General features: G+C 54.6%; 1 protein-coding gene across 7 annotated transcripts in view; it reads left to right on the top strand.

Moving 5' to 3' along the window:
• The first annotated feature begins 440 nt into the window (after positions 1–440).
• Positions 441–10,657, top strand: part of Calcoco2 (calcium binding and coiled-coil domain 2) — a 16,219-nt gene continuing 6,002 nt past the window's right edge. For 4 of the 7 annotated variants that reach the window (XR_004517011.1, XM_010620116.3, XM_033762996.1 and 1 more), the window contains exons 1-9: positions 447–524; positions 1,854–2,040; positions 4,949–5,042; positions 5,189–5,322; positions 6,580–6,705; positions 8,439–8,527; positions 8,701–8,770; positions 9,321–9,443; positions 9,733–9,819. Coding sequence is in view for 6 of the 7 variants with exons in the window: in XM_010620116.3 (XP_010618418.1) it covers positions 1,861–2,040; positions 4,949–5,042; positions 5,189–5,322; positions 6,580–6,705; positions 8,439–8,527; positions 8,701–8,770; positions 9,321–9,443; positions 9,733–9,819 (903 nt within the window). In the remaining variant the exon portion in view is untranslated. Of the gene's footprint in view, positions 525–1,853; positions 2,041–4,948; positions 5,043–5,188; positions 5,323–6,579; positions 6,706–8,438; positions 8,528–8,700; positions 8,771–9,320; positions 9,444–9,732; positions 9,820–10,657 lie in introns of all 7 variants that reach the window. The other 3 variants (XM_033762998.1, XM_033763001.1, XM_033762997.1) reach the window with 3 other exon arrangements.

The following is a 10,657-nucleotide window of genomic DNA, read 5'->3' as shown; positions in this document are numbered from 1 at the left end:
TTGCCAGAATAAGAGTGCATGGTGGAGAGGTTCTGTAGTGGGAAGGATGGTTAAAGGAAGAGAAAGCTGATGCTTTTTTGTTGTTGTTTGAAATGATCTGGCTTTGTGGTCACGCTGGCTTTGAACTCATGTAGCCCAGGCTGGTCTAGAACTGATGGCCATCCTGCTGCCTCAGGATTGATTACTGGGATTGCAGGTGTGTGCCACACCTGACGTTCTGGGATTTTTTTTGTTTTGTTTTTTTTTTTTTTGAGACAGGGTCTCACTGTGTAATTCAGGCTGTCCTGGAACTCACTGCGTAGCCCAGGCTGGTCTTGAACTCACAGCGATTCTCCCACCTCAGCCTCCCGAGTGCTGGGATCACAGGTGTGTGCGCCACTGCACCTGGTGGAAATTGATGCTTAAATCTGTTCAATTTGTCAGAAAGGTCGTTTCTCCAGCCCTCACTGGAGCTCGTTTCTCCCAGAGAATTTCATCACTGAGAGAGGATTGAAAGCCTCCAGGATCCCTGATCTTACCAACAGGTGCCTTCCCCCTCTCCGTGACCCTGCCCAGTCTGGTGCAGTTGTGCTCTGGGTGCCAGTCTCTGCCTCCCAGCCTTTCCTGAAGTTTATCCTGTGTGTCAAAACTCATTGAGTTTTATCCCAGGACTCAGGAGGTTTAGGCAGGAGGATCGCCCTGAGATCAAGGCCAGCCTGACTGCGCAATAAGACCTTGTCTCAAGATGACAACAGAATCCCCCAAAGAATAGTTGAGCTTTGAATATGAAGAGGGCACTAGTGAGGAGCCCTTTGTAGTGGGGAGAGCTGGACGTGGGGAGCCCCTGCCTTTGTGATAGGCAGGGGACAAAGCTGTTGGCCCCTGGTCTCAGGTGAATGGAGAGAGACAGGGTTCCCTTCACCCGGCACAAGCTTTGAACCAGAAGCTCCTTTCTGTCACTGAGCAGGTGCTCTGCTCACAAGCTAACTGGTGGTTTTCCTCCGGAGAACCAGGAGGCCAGGCCGCCTGCCCCTTGGCTGAGCTCGCCTTTCAGAGCAGCTTCCTCGGGTGGAGCCGCCTGGCGGAAGTTGAGCGCCTGGAAGGCGAGTGGGGAGTGAAAGGGACAGTTCCCAAAGGACGCAGGCTGCTGCTGTGTGGGTGTCGGCGTCTCGTCCCTGGAACCAGTCAGACCCGGGACGAGGCTGTACCCAGATGTCATCTACTTTAGAAAAGAGGAAGCTGAAACAGGGCCATCTAGTTAAGAGGGGTGTAACACTTGCCTGGCATGTGTGAGGCCCTGGGTTCACTTCTGAGGTGGGTGGGCTCACCTCCAATCCCACCACCCAGGAGGCTGGGGCAGGAGGATTGCCACCAGTTTGAGGCCAGCCTGGGCTATATAGTGATTAGTTGCCCGATGCTGTGGCTTTAAAAAGTGGGGAAAATGGGATTTAAAGGTGGCCATTGTGTGCCCCAGTGTCTTCTCCTTTCCCTTTATTCTAAATTCCATCCTCATCTCCTAGCATTGAGTCTCACAAATGAAAGTGCTTCACAGTTACCGGATAAAAGGAATGGAGTGGAGAAACCAAACTCCAGGCTTGTTGGGATTAAAACTGCAGAATTTAGGTCTTACAGTTTCCCAGCTAGGCTTCTTTTGTGACATTTTTTTAAGAGGAAACAACCAGCTGTGTGCAGGCACCAGGGAGTGGTGTGTGAAGTGGCCTGGGAAGTAGGAAGTTAGGCGTGCGATCTGCTCAGATGGAAACAGGGCGAGCTGTGCCATCTCAGTTGCCTTGAACAGAATGTCCTTGGCTGACCGCCCAGAAGCTGGGCGTTTGGGAACCTTTTTGACCCATGCTGCATCCCGTCCCCCACAGGCCCGCCATGGAGAATGCGGAAGAAGACCCTCCATCGTCCGCAGTGATGCTGGACCAGGCCAGCTTCTCGCAGGTCATCTTCAACAACGTGGAGAAGTTCTACATCCCCGGGGGGGATGTCACCTGCTACTATGTCTTCACCCAGCAGTTTGCCCCGCGTCGAAAGGACTGGATTGGCATCTTCAAAGTGAGTGGTCAGTTTAGTGCCAAGTGAACGAGAGGTGACTGGGGTTATCTGGGGCCCTGGCTTCCGTTTGCATTTTGTAAATGGTGTCTGGCCAATTATAAATTAACAAGCACTTCCTTCATCTCACACCAGTGTGTACTGTGGGTCTCATGCATTAATTTTAGTCTCAGCTGGTTGGGGGGTGGCACGGGCCTGTAATTCCAGAGAGGAGGCTGAGGTAAGGAGGGTCACAAGTTCAAGCCCAGCCTGGGCTCCTGAGTGACTTAGGAGCCCAACCTCAAAATAAAAAAGGGCTGAGCATATACTCCAGTCCAGAGGCCCTGGGTTCAATCTCCAGAACCTAAATAAGCAACTCAATCAATGCTCTTTTAGTGATCCTATTTGGGACATTCATGTGTGACTTGACTAAGATGAATGATCCTTTACCTAGTTTCTGTGACTTTACTTCCTTGCTCGGTATGTTGTTTTAATATGAATATTACAAATCTGAGAAGTTTGGGAAGTTGTCTGGTTCGATGTTCTGCATCCCGAAGGCTTGTTCCAGGGTTAGGGTATCTTCCTTCCCAGGGTAGAAGTTAGGGGCTCCCTCCGTGATGTTTTCACGGCGCTGTGCAGAACTGTTGCTTCGTGTTCCTTGGAGAATCCCTTCCCACAGTATTTGGGAGGCCAGGCCCGTGGATGGGCAGTGGGAGCTAGCGTGTACACTGCGGCTCCTGGTGCTGCAGGAGGGAGGTTTGTCAGACTGGCAGGCACCCGAAGCAGGGGACCGGCACCCAGAGTGTCTTCAGTCCAGGAAAGAAGGTGGCAGCAATCCTCCTGCCTCAGCCTCCCAAGCACTAGCATTCCGGGCATTGTGTGCCACCGTGCCGGGCTTCAAAGGGACCAGTGGTGAAGCGAGTTTGTTTGAGTCCCAGCCTGTGCTTTTCTCTGCTGAGTCCCTTTAACTGCAGGTGGTTAATGAAGGTGTGAAGACTTGACTGTTAAGTTTTATCATCCCACCTCACAGACGCTGTTCCCAGTGGTGTTTCAGTGTGGCCCTAACCAGACTGTCCTCCCACGTGGATCATCCCTGGCACTCGTAGGCTGCAGGCGGCGTTGCGTCCGTGCAGGGGGTTACTCCTCAGGGCACAGCAGCGGGGTGGCCTGCCTGCCTCCTTTCGGGACCATCAGCCCCGTGCCCGCTCTGCCCTGACCTGGACCCCGCTGTGCACCCGCGGTTTCCAGGGGAACAGCCATCCTTGGTGGGCAGCTGGGACGAGGCCTGCAGGTGGCCGGAGATCATTCCCTGCTCCAGGGCACCCGCAGTGCTCGCTATTTTGGCTGCAGGTTGTGAATGAGGACCCCATAAACCTTGCTTCCTTTGCCTCCGGGGCCCGAGACACTCACAGCGGTGGGCGCAGCTCTGCGCTGGCCCCTTAGTATCTACAACAAAGGGTTTCCGTTCTTTCTCTGCCCACCGGGCTCAGGCAGGGTCACAGTAGGCAGCACCAGTGACCGCTGCTCACCTCCTCACCGCTCGGTTCTCCTCCTGCCGCCCTCGCCTTCCCACGTGGGGAGAGGCTCCTCAGCTTTGCCAGCCTTGCTCTCCGGGCATCTTTTGCTGTTTCCTTACCACGTATGACTTATTGTACTCAGTACCTAGAAGCGGGTGGTGGGAGTTTTTGTTACTTTATCACCAAAAAAGCTTTCATTATACATGTATTCAGAAAAACACTGAAGAAAGACATATATAGAGATCTGAACTCACTGTTCTTTTCCCCCCAGTTCTGGGATCATAAGCCAGGACCTTCTCACTAAACTGCATCTCCAGTCTTTTTGTGTTTTTGCCAGAGTGGGTTTTCGTTTTTGTTTTTTTGTTGTTTTTTTTTTTGGTCTTGGTGTTGGTTTCTGGAGACAGGGTCTCGCTACATAGTACAAACTGGCCTTGAACTCACAATGTAGCATAGGCTAATGTCAGACTCAGTGATCCTCCTGCCTCAGCTTCACAGGTGTACATAAAGTCCTTTGTCTTAACTCTTTATTTTTTGAGACAAGAACTCATTAAGTCTCTAAGTTGCTCAGACTGAGTATGAACTTTTGACCCTCCTGCCTCAGCCTCCATCAAGCCTGGCTAAGAACGAGCTGTCTAAAGGCAGTAGTTCCAGCACTTGGGAGACTGAGGCAGAAGGATTGCCGTGAGTCTGAGGCCAGCCTGGACAGTAAAGTGAGACCCTGTCTCACACAGTAGTGAATGAACGAAGGCGTGCACGCGTGCAGTCGTCTAATCAGGTCTTACGTGAGGGGCTGAGTCGGACACCGCGGAGGACAGAGTAGAGAGGGCAGGTGGGAAGCGTATTCTGACTGAAGTTCTCAGAAAACCAGAGCAAGACGTAGCAGATCAAGATTTGCCGGCCGGGGATTTGGCTCAGTGGTGCTTCCGCCTGCCTTGCAAGTGCAAGGTCTGGAGTTCAATCCCCAGTACCAAAAAAAAAAACAGATCAAGATTTGCAAGTCTGGAACTTTTCACCCAGTCATCCCCGTAGGACTTGCAGATAAAATCCGGAACTCATGTCCTGGGTGTTGAAGAGCTAGTTTTCTACTTTCTTCTAAACTGGTGTTTTCACTGCACATGAGCCTCGGTTTTCAGTCATGTCAGACATTTTCTCATTTAGTTGTCCTTGTCTTTAAGAACTCAATCTAATGTTTGTTTTGTTGTTTGAGACAGGGTCTCCCTATGTAGCCCAGGCTGGCCTCCAACTCGCAGTGACCCTCCTGCCTCAGCCTCCAAGTGCTGGGATTACAGGCATGTGCCACTGTGCCCGGCCTGCATTTTCAATGCATACAAATAAGTGGAATTTTAGCAGCCACATTTTAGTAGCCGCAGGCCCAGCAGGCCCCCGTGTGAGCCTGAGTGCTGCTGTCCTTGCAGGTGGGCTGGAAGACAACCCGGGAGTACTACACCTTCATGTGGGTGGCTCTGCCCAGTGACCCCAGCGCCAAGCAGCAGGAAGTCCAGTTCAGAGGTGAGAGAGCGTGCGGCGAAGGTGCCGAGACCCGGCCGGAGCTGGGCGGTTCCCTGAGCTCACGCTTTTCTGGAGCAGAGAACAAAGCTTCCAGTTTGAATGTGTGGGGAGCAGATCTGATTTTTCTTGACACACTGTGTTTTCAGCCTATTACCTGCCGAAGGATGATGAGTACTACCAGTTCTGCTATGTGGATCAGGACGGCATGGTCCGAGGAGCAAGCATCCCTTTCCAGTTCCGTCCGGAAAGTGAGGAGGACATCCTGATTGTCACCACTAAGGTCCGTGATCGTCTGTCTCAAGCCCTTCCTGATGCTCCCAGTAACAGGCGGGGCGGGGACACTGAGGACGACAGAGAGAGCCACACTGTCGCTAGGGCTGTGACCTGCCGGTGAGGGATTTTGCCCTTCCCTGGAGCTTCTGCAGCTCACGCAGCAGTCAGTGCTGTGGCTCTCCTGGCCGGAGTTGTGTCTCCACCTGTCTAACGGCCTCAGAACGGAAGAGCTCCGTGGGGGCTGGGGAGGGCGGCACATACCCGTCACCCAGCTACTGGGGGGCCTAGGTGGGCGGCTCACTGGGGCTCATGAGTTTGAGGCCAGCCTGGGTGACACAGCGAGACCCTAACTCAAAACCCACAAAAACAAGAACCCTCCGCCCAACAACAACAGAGAAAAACAAAGCTCTACCAGAGAGATGGGCACTGAATATTTGTATCTGAGTTGTGACCTGGAGCCTTTCCTACCTGTCAGATTCATTCTTTTTTTTTGTTTTTGTTTTTTTTGAGACAGGGTCTCCCTATGTCTTTGAGACTGACCTGGAACTCACTGTGTAGCCCAGGCTGGTCTCAAACTCACAGAAATCCTCCTGCCTCAGCCTCCCAAGTGCTGGGATTACAGGCGTGCACCACCAAACCCAGCAAATTCATTCCTACTTGTTTAGCAGGGAAACTAGTTTCCATCGTCCCACACCATACTGGGCACTGGGGCCATGTGAGAATCAGTTAAACTGGGTGTGGTGGCACTCACCTGTCACCCCAGCACTCAGGAGGCTGAGGCAGAAGGATCGCTGTGAGTTTGAGGCTGGCCTGGGCTCCATAGGGAGACCCTGTCTCAAAAACAGCACCAACAAAAAGAACGTTGAACACTGCTGTCCGTGGGAGCCAGGTGCCCGTGAGACAAACACTGAGGCCTGTGGGGAGGAGGCCCTGCTCTCTGTCGCCCTCATGTGTCTCATCACGCTCTTGGTTTTGGCCCCTCCGCTGTCTCCTCGGCCACCGCAGACTCAGGAGTAGCTGCGTCTTTTGGGTCGCAGGTGTCACTCTGAGGCAGGAGGCGCCGAGCCCCTGGCCACACCGCATGTGTGGTGGCGTGTGGTGGGGCAGCTGAGACAGGGTCTCCTTTGTGACCAGCCTGGACCTCGCAGTGATGCTCCTGCCTCAGCCTCCCTAGTGCTGGGATTGCAGGCGTGCACCACCACACCCGGCTCACAGGGGGCCTTTTTCGAGAGGAGCTTCGGTTGACGGGTGCGCTCTTTTGTAGGTGAAAGTGGAAGAGACTGAGCAGCACAAGAAGGAGCTCTGCCAGGAAAACCAGGAGCTGAGAGCCCGCTGCGCCCACCTGGAGGGGCAGAACTCGGCGGCACAGGCGGAGCTGCGGAGGAAGCAGGTGCGGGAGCGCCCTGACCCAGGCCGCACAGGCGCACCGCAGGGTTCAGAGGAGGGAGACGGGTAGGGGAGCTCGGGGGCAGAGCGCGGGCCTCCACGCCCAGCGCTGCAGCGCAGAGAAGGGAACAGTAAGAAGGAGCCCTTCGAGTGTGGGCGGCCGAGCTCCGGTCGGGGCCCCTCGTCCTCGGGGAGCCTGGCAGCGCCCTGGCCACCGCCCGTGTGTGGTCTGAGGCGTGGCCGGGCCGGGTGCGACATGGGGCCCAGGGGGTCAGCGTGAGGGCGGCTCCAAACCCCCAGGCCGTGGATGAGAGCGGACAGTGCTAGACCCGAGCACAAGCGCGCGCTCTCCAGAGACGAAGGGACTGAGCAGGCGCCCAAGTGGCCGTGCAGGCCCGAGGGCTGAGGCAGAAGAGTCAAGAGTTCAGGGCCGGCCCGAGCCCAGGGCCAGACCTCACCTCAGAAACAGAAGCAGGGAGAGGACAGAGCAGTGTCTAGGGGCGGGGTGGCGGGCAGCAGGGCCCCTGCGGCTGTGAGGCACCTGAGATGCGGCTGTGAGAAAGGGGAGCGGCTCCCTGTGGGCCCTGTGGAGATGAGGCTTTAGGCGCAGTGCTTCAGCCCACTGTGGATGAAGCGCCTGTCACTTTCCTCTTCATGTGACTGCTAAACTTCTTATGGGGCTTTTAGTCATTTATACGACAGCACTGTTCCCGAAGAAAAGCAACTTTGTCTACTCTGTCCACTGTAGAAACGTGTCTGGTGTGGGACAGCCACTGCTTTAATGACTTAAAGGACAAACGTCAACTCCTGTAGAGGTGAAATGAAGGTAGCTGCCTCCCCCCGCCCCCGACGCAGGGCCTCACTGTGTAGCTCAGGCTGGCGTTGAACTCAGCACGTAGTCTGGACTGGCCTCCAGCTCATGGCGATTCTCCTGCTTCAGCCTCTTGAGTGCTGGGGTCAGAGTGTGCATCACAACCAGCTCAAGCCAAGGAAATTTACTGAGCACTTACTGTGTATCACAGCAAGACAGTGTGAATGAAATATCCAAGCAAAGGGATTTCTACATTAAAATGTTTTAAATTATGTTCTTTTCTTATTTATTCCCTTGTCTGTTTTGTGGTGCTAAGGAACCAACGCTGGGCCTTATGTATGCTAGACAAGTGCTCTACCACTGAGATGTAAGCCTAGCCCACTCTCTCCATAGGAAAAATGCAGCTGCGTCCCTGGGTGTGGTGGCACATGCCTGTAACCTCAGAAGGCTGGGGGATCAGAAGTTGAAGCCCAGCCTGGGCAATTTAATGGGACCTTGGCACAAAAGTAAATAAGAAAGTAGCAATAAAAACAAGGTTTGAGGGTGTGAGTCAGTGTGAGGGCCCTGGGTTCAATCCCTAGTACCTCAAAAACAAAATAAAAAGAGGCTGGATGTGGTGATGCATACCTGTCCTCTCAGCATTTGGACTATGTACTGAGTTCAAGGCCGGCCGGAACTACATAGTATGATCCTGCATCAATAAGCTAAAAAGAGAAAAAAATATATTTGTAGTTTGCCTTAAATACTAACGTGTGTTTTAGTGGCTAGGTGTGGAATCACGCCTGTAATCCCAGTATACGGGAGGCTGAGGCAGGAGGATCACCATGAGTTTGAGGCCAGCCTGGGCTGCACGGGGAGACCCTGTTTCCGAATAATAAAATGTGTTTTAGAAACAGTGCGTTCTTTTGCTGGTGTTTCAACTGCAGGAGGAACTAGAGACTCTACAGAGCGTCAGGAAGAGGTTGGAGCAGGAATCCGAGGAGCAGAAGACCCGCTGGGACAGCGAGAGGCTCCAGTGAGCGCACTGCACTTGTGGGCTGGGTGGATCTGCTCTGTGCATTCCTGGGAGGTGTCAGAAACATGCCCTGTTCCCAATTCCGCATCCCTGGGTGTGGTGAGCGCTGGGGGTCAGGCTGGGGGCCAACCTGGAGTGAGGCCTCTCAGCCCCTCCCTTCGGTCCCCCTGCAGACTGAAAGAACAGGACCGGAAGCTGCGCTCTGAAAATGAGCAGCTGGGAGCCAGCGTGGCGGAGCTGCGGGTAGGTGACCTGCGCGTGCTTTCGCTTCCCCCAGGGACCCTTCTCAGCTCTGCCCGCTCACTTGCTGGCCCTGAGATGCACCCACTGCCGGGCCAGCCCAGCTGGCGCAGAGCCTCAGACTGGGGCTCCTGGCTGGCGTCCCAGCCCGGCCGGGTGGCCCCTCACAGTGTAGGTAACTGGGTCTGCGCCGTGTGCACCCTGCAGGAGCTCGGCAGGCGTGTGAGCCGGTGGTTTCCACACCTTGTTACTTAGCCCCAAAAATCTTTTCATGCAGTGTCTTTTTCAAAGCCAGGAAGGGCAGGCGGCAGCTCATCTTGGGGAGCTGTGCCTTAGAGAAGGGCTGCGATTTCAAGAGCGTTTCACCTAATTTTTCTCGGTGGGGTCTGGGATCCTGAGGCTGTGAGATGGAGCTGGAAAGCGAAGGGGTTCCTAGGGACTGACGGCCTTGGAAGTTGCCAGGGAAGCACATCTGTGTGTGAGCACAGGAGTTCTGCACCGTTCTTAGTCTTCCGCCTTTCCTGTCTTGGTGGATTCACTGTTTCCTCTCCAGTCCCAGCTATTGAGTCAAGAGAGAGAAATGGAGGAGCTGGTCCGGAGAGATGAAAAAAAGACAGAGCAATTGCAACATCTGGAAAATGGAAACAAGCAGCTCTGTCTCAGTTTAACTGAAAAGGTAGAGTCGTGGCGGGTGCTCTTCCTGGAGACGTCCGCTCTCCATAGTGCTCTCCTCACTGTGCACCTGGGTGCCCAGATGAAGTCTCAGTGGAGGCCCATCTTCCTGGGGCGGCCGCATGGCTTCGCGCACGGTCCGGCGGGCCCCCCACTGCATGGTGTGCATGTGCGTGCGTGCGTGTGTGTGTGTGTGTGTGTGCGCGCGTGCGTGCGTGTGTGTGTGTGCGCGCGAGAGAGAGAGAGATACGTGTTTTCCCAGCAGTGACACTGGAGTCTTTTCTTTTGTGCAGAGGGAGCAGCAGCAGAAGCTGGAGCAGGCGCTGGAGGAGATGCGGCTGAGAGAAGCCGCTGCGCTGAAGACGCAGGCGGACTTAATGGCACGTCTGTGTGTGTGGCTGCGCTGGAGGGACCTCGAGACAGCAAGGGACAGGCACGGGGAGGGGGAGGGTGGGTAGGACAGGTTAGTGGCCCGCAGGAGGACTGGCCGGAGCCCTCCGAGGTGTGTGGGAGAGGCGGCCTAGGGCGTTGGAGGTAAGGCCCTGATAGTCACAGGAGGGGCCCCCGGGGCGGAAATCTCGACAGCCCTCCCTCCGTAGCCATGGCAGGGACTTCTGCGCTCAAAGCAAGGCCTGGTGCCATTGCCATTTTAGCAACTACCGCCATTAGAAATCACTCGGAGTTAGTGGTATAGGAAGGGAGCCTAACTGACTAGCACAGTGGACCCTTGACATACGAACCCCATCGGTTCCCAAGGGCTGGTTGTAACTCATCTGGATGCTTACCTGGGTAGGCGCAATAGATAGCAAGAGGCAGATGACTCTTCCAGTGACCTAATGCTCTCGAGTTTGTATGTCAGGCCGGTCGTAACTTGAGGGTCCACTAATTTCCTGAAATACATTGTTGAAAAGACTCCTGGTAATGCTGGGCGAACCAGCAGCTCACGAGACAGGCTCGGCCCGCAGGATGTTTTCTTTGCCCTACATGGTGCTTTTTAGAAACTGAATTAGCTGCCAACCCTTGAAGATGAGAGCGTTTCCCATTCAAAGTTTGTGTCTCTCGCTTTTTTGTTTGTTTTTTTGAGACAGGGTCTCACTATGTAGTTGAGACTGACCTGGAACTCACTTTGTAGCCCAGGCTGTTCTCGAACTCACAGCGATCCTCCTGCCTCAGCCTCCCCGAGTGCTGGGATTACAGGTGTGCACCACCACGCGCGCG

This window comes from Fukomys damarensis, unplaced genomic scaffold (genome assembly GCF_012274545.1).
Source record: "Fukomys damarensis isolate Sample0158 unplaced genomic scaffold, DMR_v1.0_HiC HiC_scaffold_13, whole genome shotgun sequence".
Lineage (NCBI taxonomy): Eukaryota > Metazoa > Chordata > Mammalia > Rodentia > Bathyergidae > Fukomys > Fukomys damarensis.
Note: the sequence above shows the minus strand (reverse complement) of the source record. Positions and strands in the feature narration are given on the sequence as shown.